This window comes from Poecilia mexicana, unplaced genomic scaffold (genome assembly GCF_051168715.1).
Source record: "Poecilia mexicana isolate PSO_F unplaced genomic scaffold, ASM5116871v1 scaffold_7, whole genome shotgun sequence".
NCBI lineage: Eukaryota > Metazoa > Chordata > Actinopteri > Cyprinodontiformes > Poeciliidae > Poecilia > Poecilia mexicana.
This window is the reverse complement of record NW_028263376.1, coordinates 22,475,501-22,490,319: the sequence shown is the minus strand read 5'-3', so window position 1 is coordinate 22,490,319 and position 14,819 is coordinate 22,475,501. Positions and strand designations below refer to the sequence as shown.

General features: G+C 38.6%; 1 protein-coding gene across 1 annotated transcript; it reads right to left on the bottom strand.

The window, feature by feature from the left end:
• Positions 1-4,009: 4,009 nt before the first annotated feature.
• fmodb (fibromodulin b) lies at positions 4,010-10,305 on the bottom strand. The gene is made up of 2 exons (XM_014973752.2): positions 9,412-10,305; positions 4,010-4,902 (listed from the first exon to the last, which is right to left on the bottom strand). Exons 1-2 carry the CDS (start codon positions 10,298-10,300, stop codon positions 4,751-4,753), a joined length of 1,041 nt encoding a protein of 346 aa, XP_014829238.2. The 5' UTR covers positions 10,301-10,305; the 3' UTR covers positions 4,010-4,750.
• Positions 10,306-14,819: the final 4,514 nt, after the last annotated feature.

Sequence of the window (14,819 nt, the reverse complement as noted above, 5' to 3'; positions counted from 1 at the left end):
AAGTATGGAATCACCAGTGTTGGATGAGCAGTCATTCAGACATTTCATGCTGTAAAACAAACTCGGATCAAAAACATGACACAATATTAAGGTCATTCCAAAGTGCAACTTGTTGGCTTTCAGGAACACTCAAAGAAATGAAGAGAAAACATTGTGGAAGTCAGTGAATGATACTTTTATTGACCAAACATAGGGAAATAAATATGGAATCACTCAATTCTGAGGAAAAAAGTATGGAATCATGAAAAACACATAAACAAAAGACCATTCAAAATACATCACTAGTATTTAGTTGCACCATCTTTGGCTTTTATAACAGCTTTTAGTCTCTGAGGCATGGACTTGATGAGGGACAAACAGTATTTGGTGCCTACTCTCTTTGATAGCAGTTGCCAGATCAGCTTTGCAGGTTGGAGCCTTCTTGTGGAACATTTTTTTCAATCTCCACCACAGGTTTTCTATTGGGTTGAGATCTGGACTATTTGCAGGCCATGACATCGACTGAATGTGTCTTTCTTCAAGGAATGCCTTCACTGTTTTTGCCCTATGGCACGATGCATTGTCATCTTGGAAAATCATTTCATCATCTCCAAACATCTGTTCAATTGAAGGGATGAGAAAACTGTCCAAAATGTCAATGTAAACTTGTGCATTGATAGAAGAATTAACCACAGTCATCTCCCCAGTGCCTTTGCCTGACATGCAGCCCCATATCATCAAGGACTGTGGAAATTTGGTTGTTTTCTTCAGGCAGGCCTCTTCATAAATCTCACTGGAACGGCACCAAACAAAAGTTCCAGCATCATCACCTTGTCCAATGCAGATTCTTGACTCATCACTGAAGACAACTTTCATCCAGTCATCCACAGTCCATGATTGCCTCTCCTTAGCCCATCGGAATTTTGTTCTTTTATGGTTAGGTGTCAATGCTGGTTTTCATTTAGCTTTCCTGTATTGAAATCCCACCTCCTTTAGGCGATTTCTTACGGTTCGGTCACATACATTGACTCCAGCTTCCTCCCATTTATGCTTCATCTGTTTAGTTGTACTTTTTTGGTTTTCAAGACAAATGACCTTTAGTTGTTTGTCTTGACGCTTTAATGTCTTTCTTGGTCTACCAGTACGCTTGGCTTTAACAACCATTCCATGCTGTTTGTGTTTGGACCATATCTTGGATACAGCTGACTGTGAACAGCCCACATCTTTAGCAACCATGCGTGAAGGGTTACCTTCTTCAAGAAGTTTCACAATCCTCTCTTTTGTTTCAAGGGACATTTCTCTTGTTGGAGTCATGGTTCTCGCCACTCCACTTCGTCCAGCAGCCCTCCAAGGTGTCATGACTGCAGGTGTTTTGAACTGCACACTAACGGGCACATCTAATCTGGGGCAGGTGTCCATTTAGGGAAAGGAAATAGACTGGGTGTGTCCTTTTTTCTACCTCCAATTTGAGTGATTCCATACTTTTTTCCTCAGAATTGAGTGATTCCATATTTATTTCCCTGTGTTTGGTCAATAAAAGTATCATTCACTGACTTCCACAATGTTTTCTCTTCATTTCTTTGAGTGTTCCTGAAAGCCAACAAGTTGCACTTTGGAATGACCTTAATATTGTATCATGTTTTTGATCCGAGTTTGTTTTACAGCATGAAATGTCTGAATGACTGCTCATCCAAGACTGGTGATTCCATACTTTTTGCCAGGGGTTGTATGTTCTTCTGTTCCTTTTTTGTGTGTATATGCTCTAAAACTACTTTGAATAGCAACACTTGCATTCTTTGATCAAAATAGAAATAATGTGATTGAATTGAAATGCCTTTATTGTTAAGTGCTTTGAGATGACATGTGATGTGACTTAGCGCTATATAAACTTAATTGAATTGAATTTATCTTCACTGTCCTAAACAGATGTCAGACGAACACAAAAGGTTTAAATGACAACTTAGCTTCTTGAAGTGGATTGTAAAATCAGAAGCAACGGTCTTGTGCCTGTCACACAGATGATAGCTTTGGCAGCGTGTCCCACAAAGAACCATCTTCATCTCCATTCAGATCTATTAATACCAACAAAGATAAGAGTTTCATAGCACCACAGGTTTACTCTTCCAGCTACAAAAGAGTGGTGGGTCACACCCAAATATGGATCAGAAAACTGAGTATCGCACCGCTGACAAAGTCAGGGTGTTGTGGGAATACTAACACCATAAATTCTGCCTCTGCTTTTTGGCAAAGGCAGCAGAAATGTGTTTTATGACAATGTAGTTAGAAAATGGGCCAAACATTTAATCAACAAGCTCAGCAAAAACTGGAAGCATTCCTGGTTAAATGGTATTATTTTAGAATAAGTTTGCAGTTTAGAAGGGCTTCAACAACCAGAAGCAGAGGTCTGGATGAAACATCACACACAAACTGGAATGAAGTTTGAAAAACAATAAATCGCTTAACTAGAACAATGTCCACACCACATGAAACAGATCAGAATCGCTGTGTGAATCTTAAACATTCAGCATGAGTTTGCTGGTAAAGGGGATTAAATCTCTTTTGCCCTCCTCTCTCCTCATGTTTAACCCTAGCTGTGTGTTTTGCACATGCATGGTGAGGGTTAAAGCATTGCAGTTGTTTCACTGATGGGGGAGGGTAAAAAGGATGCCCCGTTCTTGGCCCTAATAACTGAGATCTTTGTGGGGCACACTTCAAAACGAAGGACTGCATAGACCTATGGTTTTACAGTAAACATTCCAAATACAGAAATATGAACTCAATGTTTTATACCAGATTACAGGATGGATTTAAAGTAATTTATTAAATACAAATATATCTGTACATACGAAGGTCTGTCCAGTGAAATATGCAGTATGTAATTTTTAAATCATGGAATTGTAGTCATTTTCTGACTGAATGCTTATTCTAGAGTAGGAAGGGAAATCTTCTGGCACATCAGCCCCACCAGGAACTACTTTCACCAACTACCACTGTTATATACTCCTGACTAAAGGGAGAGATCAGTTAATGAAATCAAGACAAGAAAGCTCCCTACACTGACTATTAGTTCCACCCAGAGTGTGAGACTGTGGACCAAGAGGAACGCGGGAGGTGAAGAAATCTGTCAACATTACTATCCAGGACAAGACAGCTGAAATTCAATGGGAGCATAACCAAAAAAATTACAAACTGCTAAATAAATGCCTCAAGTAGCACGAACTTGGACTGCAAGACAAAACCGGGTGGAAACAAGCCTTTGAATCGCAATACAAAGGCTTGGCAAAGTGAATTACTACGAGGACTAAAGGAAAGCACAGAGATACAAAATCATGGCACTACAGGAACAAATACTCAGCACAAGAGCAATAGAGGTCTGTTCGGGACAACGATGCTTCTGACACAGTCCAACACATAATAAACAACCAGACATAGTGGAAGAAAAAATGAGCAGATCTGATAACCATAGTGGTCTCAAGGGACAACCTCAAGAAGAAGAAACATGAGAGTAATACCAAATGGCTCAAAGAGGAAATGGAGAAGTTGTGGAGAGTCAAGGCCTCAGTGGTCAACAGCGTGTTTCAGGCTGTGACCTTGAACCCTGGTGAGGGACTGCAGCAGATTCCTGGAGCAACCTCTGAAACCTGATTCTAGAAGAGCACAGTCCTGGGAATAGCTAAGAAACTGCCCCGAAAAGTGACACATTTAAATGTATTCACATTCTTATCAGGGTCCCATAAAAGAAATATGATTCCTTTGTGATGCAAAGTAAAAGGAAAATAAAACACCTGCAGCTCACCGTCACACCTGGATAGAAAAACAAGCAATGGAATACCTTCAGACATAGACTGGCCTCCCCAGGTCAGGCACTGCCAAAACAGCTTGGACACCATGGGAGCAGGTTTGGAAAAACAAAACAGTTCTTGGTGGAATTTGTTGCTGCTAAAAAAAACTGGATATAACACCAGACCTGGTCCAGAACGTTCCTTTCAATATGTACAACACAAAATGAATGACTCAACTGAGGTAAATCTGCTTGGAACAGTCCTGATTTAATCACAAATTAAAAAAAAAAGATACAAAATCAAAAGAAGAAAAAAAATCAATTAAAAGACTTTATTGTTATCAAGTGTAACATTTGCTTTCAACATCTCATGCATATACACCATTCCTTAGTTTTAACTTTATAAAATGCTGTTAAAACCAGATCATGTGGGCTTCAAAGTAAATATTTAGTTGCATATTAACTAAAGTCAGTTCAAAATAATATAGCGACCCAGTGCATACATTTTGGAATAAAAGATTTTATATGAATTGTGCAACCAGTAAAGTGATGAAGTGAGAAAAAATGTCTTCAAGAAAAACAACAAACCATTTCTTGATGTGAAGTTTTGTGGCATTCCACATGGTGGAGGCAAAGATCCAAACTAAATCTTCTACAAATGATTGACAGTTTGATGCTGATTAAAATTGTCTTCATCAGCTATTGTGTAATTATGTGTAACAGTGTTGGTTTGGCATAAACCAGTAACTTAGATTGTAATGTTTCTAAAGAAAATCCATCAGCTCTCTCATGACTATCTGACTGCCATCTGGATATTCAATTATGCAACACTGGTATTTCCTGTTGACTAACACTGGAATTATGATATCACTGAAATGTTATTAACATAATTGTTTGATAAAAAAAATGTCTTGACCAATGAAGCAGACGTGTAACAAAGAGAGTATGAGTTAGAGATGGAGAAAAAAAATCATGACAGAACACGAAGTTCTAAACATTAACAGAGGAAACCAGTCTCAAACAGTAGGCAGCCTCAACAGGAATGTCTCTGGCGCTGATTTTGTTGGCATCCAAACGCAGCACTCTCAGCCTGGAGAAGTTTGTTCCGTCGATTGTGTCACAGAAACTGCTCAGGGAAAACTCTGAAAGGGAAGAGAAATGTGGAAACAGGTTATAAACATGAACACATCAAAAGAACTGCCAAACAAACCACAAGAAAATTGGAATCGGAATCAGAAACACTTAAAAAAAACCAAGAAAACATATTATTTCCCGCACCTGGTGGATTATGCCTTGCCTCAAGGACTGTGTTTGGGTTGCATTCCTGTATTCATGCCAAATACGCAGGCGCATAAATAAAATTATCTCCATAGTTCAGAATAGATCAGTTTGACCCAGTCAGGTCCATACTGGCTTGGTTTAGTTGCCTCTACATCACCATTTTTTATTGTGCTTGCTGAATGTGGCTTGCTTTGTGGATGTTGCCAGATTAAAGTGATAAAATACAGAAATGCAATAAATGACCCTGTTGTTTTTCAGCATGTAGAATCACATTTTGATACCACTGCAATAAATATTACAGACATGTTTTATAAGTAGTACCGCATGACTTGGTCATTGTCAGTTTTATGATCTGTAGCTTTTTTATGTTTTTTGGCTTTATGTTTTGATTGTGTTTGACTCTGATGCAAACAACAATTACAGACCGCAGGGATTGGAAGGTAAATGATTTATTTATTGAAGAGAAGAAATGCTTGAAAGACTTGTCTGCAAGAGGGAAAATACGAAGTCATGACCTGTTCTACACTGAAAGACAGAGAGGTTGTTAGTGGGCGTGATCTACAGTAGAACTGGTTTTGCAGAAGAAGGAATCAGGGTCTGCACAGTGGAGCAGTTGGTAGAGCTGTTGCCTTGCAGCAAGAACGTTCTAGGTTTGATTCCTGGCCCCGGTCTTTCTGCATGGAGTTTGCATGTTCCCCTTGTGCATACGTGGGTTTTCTCCGGTTTCCTCCTACAGTCCAAAAACATGACTGTCAGGTTAATTGACCTCTCCAAATTGTCCCTAGGTGTGAGTGTGTGCAGGGTTGTTTGTCCTGTGTGTCTCTGTGTTGCCCTGCGACAGACTGGTGACCTGTCCAGAGTTACCCCACCTCTCACCTGGAACGTTAGCTGGAGATAGGCACCAGCACCCCTCCCGACCCCATTAAGGGATAAGGGTGTAAAGAAAATGGATGGATGGAATCAGGGTCTAACTTTATAAAGAAGGGAAACGATCGAGGAGGGGAGCGGTGTATCCAAAGATCTGGTGCTTGGCTGCTTGCTGGATCAATTGTCAATAGTCAGTTGTGATCAGTTTGCTCTTGTTTCGTTAGTAGGAGAGGATGGACCGTTGGAGGGTGGACAGGCAGTTGAGTAACGGAGGTGAGCCACAGGTGGGTGCCCTGAACAGGAGCAGCAAGGAGAACGAGAGAGAGATCCCGGGAGAGGAAATCCACAGGGTGAAGCTGAGGATCTAGGATGAACACTGACGACTAAACTGTGATGAAGGAGGAGATCGAGGGTAAGTTTTCAAGAAGACTCAATTGTGAGAGCAGACTAAGCAGTAGTTATCACAAGTAGTAGTTAACCATCTGGTTTCTGTCTCTGAGAAGCCACTCCTCTAAGTACTACTCCTTGATGACAGTAATGCATGCCACCTGGAAGCTACACCTGCCAATCACACCCTGGAAAGGAGGAGGAGAGAGCAGAAACCCAACAAGCAGCACACCAGTCTGCGGATACGATCATTTATATTGTTTGATTGTTTGAAATCTTAATTTGCTGCACCAATTAGGTAACGTCGATGTGGCTGTCCGCAGCCACATCGACATAAGAACGCCTCTTGTTCTTATCATCTGACTGACTTAATTAGCCGTCACCTTCATAACAACATGTTGGGGACTTTCCACATAAAATGTGTGTTAACTGACAAAAACAGCATATACATAAAGCTCACTTTTAAATTGATCCGATTTTGACCAGTATCCTAAGCAGTACATTTTTGCTTAAATGGCATTGCCCTCTGAGATTGTTTGTAAAAAAAATAAGCCAACTTTCACGTTTCAAAATTTAGCACTTAACATACATAATTCGAGTGAAGCAGGTAGAATAACAGGTGATTGTTCTGCTTTCACAGTCTCTGATGTGAAAAGATCCCAGATAAACAAATGAAATGTCATACTGCAAAATGTTTATCTGCTCGTTGACCGCATGTTCTGATCACCAACTCGGGGTTGAATGAGGATTTGGCAACATCAAACGCTCACATTGTCAAAGTTTTATATGCAACAGTGACATAACAAAATCATACAACAACATGCTACATGTTGATATATTACAGCTAAGTTTTCTCTAAAGGATGACATACCAGTCTCCTCTCCTGTCAGCCAGTGCATTGTGCTTTCAGAATGTAAACAAAAAGATTTAATTGCTCTATTTGCAAATCTTATTGGTTTTTGAACTTTAAACTGGAGCGTGGCTAAATTGAATTTCAACTTTGTGCAAAGCACTTTGAATTGACTTTTGTCTGAGTTCTGTGATATAAATAAACAATTCTGCAATTTGCACAGCAAGTTCTCAAAATATCTGCAGCATTTCTCCTTATAAAAAGCAAAGATCAATGAGCTTGACACAAAATATTATTGGGTGTTGCTGCTTTTTAGCTCTATATAACAATTAATCAATTTAAATTGGGTCATTGCCATGTGTTAAATTGGGTCATTTTCATGGTATGTGATTTTAAAACATAATCGGTGTGTCGCCCCCTCCAGACGGGGTTTTGGCGCCCCCTCTGGTGCTGCGCCCCTATGCGTTGCATACGGTGCATACCCATTTTTTGCGCCTCTGTGTACATGCACTTTCTTGTGCATCTGGTCTTACTGTATCAGCGACATGCTTGCCACTACACAAGTACATTATGAATAATTACCATAGAAAGTTTTACAATGGATATTTAAAGTCTGGAGTTGGAGTTATAGCTTCAGTTGCATGCCAAGCTGTGAACATGTGTATATTTGCTGTTTAGTTGGGGGATTTTAATAAAGAACTCTTTGAGTCACATTCACAACCTCAAGTATGGAAGACCAAAGCTGCCATAATCAAGAACAGGTGCAAACTGCCATGCAGGACAACAGCGATACCCCTGGTTGGGTTAATAGGCTGGTGGTTTAGCCTGTGGAGGTGCAGTCTCACGCACCCCTTAGTAATGCATTAACTGATGCAATGAACTTGTAAACACATGGATGAGTGCTCCAGGGCCATTCAGCTGACAATGAAGGGCAGAGACTAGAAAAACTTGTCCCATAAAGCTGGGGCTATGAAAACAAATTGTTTCTGGGTCTCAAGGCTTTTTGAGGCCATCATTATATACACTGCTCAAAAAAATAAAGGGAACACTCAAATAACACATCCTAGATTTGAATGAATGAAATATTCTCATTGAATACTTTGTTCTGTACAAAGTTGAATGTGCTGACAACAAAATCACACAAAAATCATCAATGGAAATCAAATTTATTAACCAATGGAGGCCTGGATTTGGAGCCACACACAAAATTAAAGTGAAATGTTCCCTTTATTTTTTTTGAGCAGTATATATATACACAACTCGTACATACTGCTGCTTTAAGCCTGTGATACATTCATGTTTATAGTTCTGTGATTGTCAGCTATTGTTTCTCATTGTAGATTTTAGCTCGTGCTTTATTTGGGAAGTCCATCTTTATTAGTGTTCTACGTATCTGCTGTTTTCTCTGTCACTTCTGTTTCTGGGGTTCTTTGTTATCATTCGTCTTCATCTTTTGACTCACTTTAAATGTTATGCTACGTTTTTGTTTGAACAGTATTTAGGCTTCTCTCCAGTCATTTTCTCTTTTTTGATCCCCTCTGTTCCTGTGGTCTGTTTTCTCTCAGCTGTTTTTACTTTTTAAACTTGTCTGGCCTGTTTTTGATTCCAGTAAGCACTTTCCTCCATATTAATCTTGTTCTAGTTCTGTGACTCTCTGAAATTTCAGACTTTGAGTTTTGTTACTGATCTAATATTTTTGCATTTATGCTGCTGTGCCTGCACTTTGGTCTTTATATACACAGCTACTGATAACACCCCATTAGCGCTAGATCTGGTTGGTGGAAAAACTCCCACGATCTTTGCTGACTCATTTCCTGCTCTGCACCAAGATGCATTGTTAGATCTGAGTTTTCATGGAGAAACATTTTGGCTGCAGCTCTCCTACTCCTTCCCATTCCACCTCTTGCCCTGCACCTTTTGTCTTTAACCCAAAGTTTCTAATGAATAGGCTGTCCCAGTTATAGTTGAGGAGGGTAGGGCCAGTGGGAATGGATTTACAGTCCTTGAAAAAGAACATGTCATGTTGTATTTTTGTTGAATGCATCCAAATGCAGCAGGCAGTAGCATCAAATTTAATGGAAAAAAAGTAAACAAACTTACAAAAACTTATTTGAGGAAGCATAACAGGTCACCTTTAACGAATTGTCTCTGGTTAAAAAGTGACTACACATATTAAGATAAATAAAATTAACACTAGTGTCATTAAAATTCTCAATAAAACTTTTGTTTCACTTTGTTACTTTAAGATTTAAAGAAGTGTACGTACCTTTGATCTTATTGGCGTGCAGGTACAGGTTTTCCAGGTTCCTGCTAACAAGTGGGATCTTCTCCAGTTGGTTGAAGGACAGGTCAAGCTCAACGAGTGTGCTGGTGTTGAAGACATTGGAGGGAAGTCCTTCATCAGTCAAACTGTTGTGACTCAAGCGGATAAATTGTAGTTTGGGATACATGGTAAGAAAACCAGCTGGGACACTCTTTATGTTGTTATGGTCCAGGTAGAGCTGTTGTAGTTCTTTGGGAAAGTTGTCAGGAATTTTCATCAGCTTGTTTTTGCTCATGTCCAGCATCATAAGAGATTTTAGTCCCGTTAACCCACCGTCTACCTCTTCAATGTCATTTCCCTGAAGTTGAAGGGTGGTGAGGTCGGACATGGACTCAAACAAGTTGGAGGAGATGTTTGTGATTTTGTTGTAGGAAAGTCGCAGGTCAGTGAGGGATCTTGGTAAGTTACGAGGCACATGGGTCAGTTCATTGTTATCCAGGTAGAGTCGAACCAGGCTTCCCAGCTCGACAAAGACACTGTCGCTGATTTTCTCCGAGCTGAGCTGGTTATGCGACAAAATCACCCACACCAGGTCGGTGGCGTTGTCGAACACTCCATCCTGAATGCCTGTGATTTGGTTACGCTGCAGGTAGACATACTTTATGTGTGATGGGACGTAGGGAATGTGCTGCAGGTTGCGGCTGTGACAGTACATAGCTGTGGGGTAGGCTGCTGGACAATCACACTCCAGGGGGCAATCGAGAGCCTCAGACTGCCAGCCTGCATTCTGCCTCCGGCCTCGCAGTTGGGACAGCCACTGGAAGGGGCTGTATTCCTGGCTGACGTTCACATCCACCATTTCCATCAAGAGGATGAACACCAATGCTCGCATGATCACTTAAGGAAAGGTAAAGAATATTTTAAAGATAAATACACACGATTCATTCCAATGTTGCTGCAGTATACCTACCAGTTTCTTGCTGCCTCCTTGTTATCCACCTCTCTGGTATCCCAGTGTGAATGAGTGGAATATGTTGCCTGCCTAAAATAAATATCACCAGCCACCCCCTTTGCAGCTGTGGCCCCAAACAGTTTGTTTCATTACCACACATACCTTTGTTCCGCTTTCATGTAACCTACATAACAACCTATACCCTGCAGCAACGTAAATATTAGTACCATCTGTGAGCTGGTTGCGACATCTGCTTTTCAACCTCCTTGTTTTCCATCACAGTTTCAAACCTTATTATTAGCCGAGCAACTCAAAGTATGTCTTGTCATTTACTCTTGTGTCATAGAGGTTATGAAGAGGTTGGGGCCTCAGATATTGAATGTTTAATCAACCACAAAAGATGTGATAATCATAGCTATCATTTAAAATACAATCACATTGTTTCTGTGTGCTTTTGTACACTACAATTGGTATGCGTCAACAAAGTATTCTAAATCTTGCTGTTTGTCCAAGAACATCACCATTACCTATTTCTTCTGAATACTTCAAGGTCTGTTTTCAACAAATACAGTATTCAAGTCATGGAGAAGTTCAGCTTTTGCTGGCGCCTGGATACATCAGATAACCATTGGAGTCCTGTAAACTGCGATTCAGAAAAAAAAAAGAAAAACTACTTATATCCTCCTCTGGGGTAAGAAAATTGGATGCAGAGTTCAAGTGATTATGTGAATTCTTTGTGTATCTCCTTTCCAGGCCACACTGAGGAAGCAAAGACGACATGCTGATTTAAGAATCAGCTTTGTTAAAAAGGTAATGGATCTTAATGAGCTTTAGATTACAACAAAAACAGAAAAATTCCCTCAATTTCATTTAAGCTGTCAGAATACTATGCCATGCCAGTTTGTGTCATTATTTGTTTGTCCAACAACACTTGCCAACTGTATGCTTTGGCACATGCTAGCCTGTGGGCAGGAAATGTTCAAAGAAAAGCAATTGTTTTTCTCATTAATTTGGGAAAGATTATGAATCAATTTTCAAACACTTCAGGGCCCATCATTCTACACTAATGAAAACATATTTATAAAGACACAAGAGCATGTCAAACTACATATTCCAAAACATACACTTTTAAGATGGCTGTCATTGTCTTTTGTATAGCTTTTGGTGGAGATATAAATTTAAAATGTTGAGGTTTTATTTTGAAGGCAGGTTTTTTTCCCTCATATGACTTCCTGAAAATTTTAAGCATTTAAACAGGGAATAAATAATAATATTATAATTGAAGTGTGTCACAGTTAGGAAAGCACCCTACAGGTCTGGGCTAGTTGGGCTAACAGTAATGAGCTGTAAAACATGCTCTATATGGTCCAAGATGCAGTTATGAAGGAGACTTAAAAGAGAAGTTTTTATGCTTGGGAACAATGCTTTAGGCTTAGTAGCATCGACTATATTATATGAGCATCGACAAACAGGATTAAAGAAAGTAATTTTACTGTTGTGTTTTTGGAGTTCATAGAAATTATGGCATAGATTTTTGTGTTAGACAGTGACAATGCCTCATAATGTTGATTGCCACTGATTGTTAAACAAGAAGCATACAATAATAGAAACCAGAATCAAGGTACAGGGTCTTATCCAAATGTTCATGCAAAAGCAATAACCTGCTTTATTGCTGAAAAAGCAATAAAGCAGGTTTTTGTGTTTTTAGTTGTCAAGTTGACTTAAATATGGAGATAGGGTAGAAATGAGTGTCACTCGTTCAATGCTTTGGGTGAGGATATTAAAACCAAGTGAAACAGTCACTTTGACTAACTGAAGTATAAAATCTTTTAGGGACAAGCCTAAGTAAAATCTTTAAAGGACAAGGTCAAGTGGTAAACCACTGAAATTAACTTTCTCACATTAGATATTTTATTGTTAAAATTTGAATTTAAATTACAATCTTTGAGGCTAATTGAACCCAGGAAGAACATTTAGAATCATTATCTTTTTCTTACAACATTCAGTTTAACAAAGTCAGTTTTGACAGCTTGATGTAACTTATTTTAAAAATTCATAAGGAAACCTACAATATTTACCTACCTAAAATCATAAAAATGTATATGTTCAAAGAGGGTTAACATTAGTTGACATCAAATCGCTTGGTACATTAAACTATGCAACAACAAAAACGTTAATGCTATCCATTAATAGCTGCTGTTTTTAGTTACATGAATATAAAACACATATTTAACAAGAGGGTATACCACTGTTGAAAAACGAATCATAAAAAGCCAGACTAGAATTTGCCACACTGCATATTGACAAGCCACAAAGCTGCTGGGAAAATGTCCTCTGGACCAATGAAACAAAACTGGAGCTTTCTGCCAAAGCACATCATCTCTATGTTCACAGACGCAAAAGTGAAGCATACCAAGCAAAGAACCTGCTGTGAAATAGAAGCTTGGTTTTAAACTCAAGACTATTAAGGTGTCCTGGAGAGATGTTGCCAACTGATTATGTGTCTTTCATCACAATAGTGACTAAAAAAAGAACAGCTAAAAACACCCAAGAATTGCTAAGATAACACTGGACTTTTTTAAACTGGATTCAAGGAGCCCTGATCTAAAGCATATTGAGCATGTGGTAGGAGCTGAAACATGACATCTGGAGAAGGCACCAATTAAACTTGAGACAACTGGAGCAGTTTACCCATGAAAACTGCTCCAGTTGTCATGAAAAATGGGTCAAAATACTTGTAGACATGTGCAGAAGTCTCATTAATGTTTACAGAAATCATTTGCAGTGATTCCCTCAAAAGATTGCACAACAAAATATTAAGGGACTAGTATATTTTTCGTCCAGGCCTGCCTGTTTCATTAGTTTTTTATTTGTGTATGATTTTGTCATGATTGGTGGTTTGGTGAGGTGAAGGAAGACGCAGGCAGACCCAGGATAAAGTTGAATGATGGTTTAATGATGAATACTCCACAAAAGAACAGAATCCAAACAGGTTGCACAGGGAGCAACGGAGAAGACAGAGATGCACACATGACAAGAATCCGACAACAGACAAAGACAGCAGGTGGGACTAAATACACTGGGAGGGTAATCAAAGAAACGACACAGCTGGGAACAATCAACAGGGAAGGCAGAGACTCAGGGGAACAGACCACTGTAATAAACAGAAAAATCTCAAAATAGATACACAGAAAACACAGATCACAACAGATTCAGTTAAACCACAATTCAAAGGCAATGTCAGATTTTCATTGGTTAAATATCTGTAATTTTTTATTTATGATTACTTTTGATAGTTTTAAGTTATTTCCGTGATCACCGTTTTTTGTTTTTTTCTTTATTTTTACAGAGAGTGTAAGAGCTTTGCCTTGGTGATCCGTCTTTCATTTGGGGCTGAACAAACTGTCTAAGAAAGTAAAATAAAATAATAATCTTTTGGTATCAGGAGGATTGTTCTCCAAACCACTTTTACTCAATTTTATTTGGTTATGCTGCATTATTTGATACCACTATTGTTTTGGAATTTATGAGATAACAGAGAAGTGGAAAAATAAGGAGAGGCTTTGTCTTATTGTTAAATGAGAAACAGTCGTAACAAAGTGCACACATTCAAATTTCAACAACAAATACCAACTTTATTGTTTCCTCATGCTGAAGGGAAGAAGGTCTCACTGCAAAGTCCAAATATTGACTGTCCCTCATATCAAACCAAATAATTACTGCTTGTGAAATAGCAACATACACAAGTTACTAAATGGCTATGCATAATAAGCAGAGCTTAGCCTAACTTCAGGAGGAGAGTTTAAAAAAAAAAAAACACAGCTCACAAAATAGCTAAATCAGATAATCTAGATAATTTTCTTACCTCAAATGTGAAGTCTTTTTATTTTGCATCCAATCTACCTCTAAACCTGGAACATTTGTATGCTTGTTCTGGAAGCTATTGTTGGTTCATTAAGAGTGAAAATTTAATAGCACCCTTCTAGTGCATTGAATAGTTTTTATGCATGTTTCAAGTTAAAGAAAAAAAAAAAACCCTCAATTTTCTCCTTTAGTCAGAGGATGGTAACTTAAAATTTGCATTTAGCAATTAATGCACCATAAATAGAGGTCATAAAATTTGATTTGATAATTAACAGATTAACAAAAGAAAATCTTATTAAAGTAAATTTAATTCAGATCAAAATTAGTTTAATTGAAATGTAGGTAGGAAGGAAGGAAGGAAGGAAGGAAGGAAGGAAGGAAGGAAGGAAGAAAGAAAGAAAGAAAGAAAGAAAGAAAGAAAGAAAGAAAGAAAGAAAGAAAGAAAGAAAGAAAGAAAGAAAGAAAGAAAGAAAGAAAGAAAGAAAGAAAGAAAGAAAGAAAGAAAGAAAGAAAGAAAGAAAGAAAGGCAGGCGTCTGGAGAACTGCAAGAGCAAATCTAATTTGTTACTTCTGTGTAGAAAGTTTTATAGTAAAA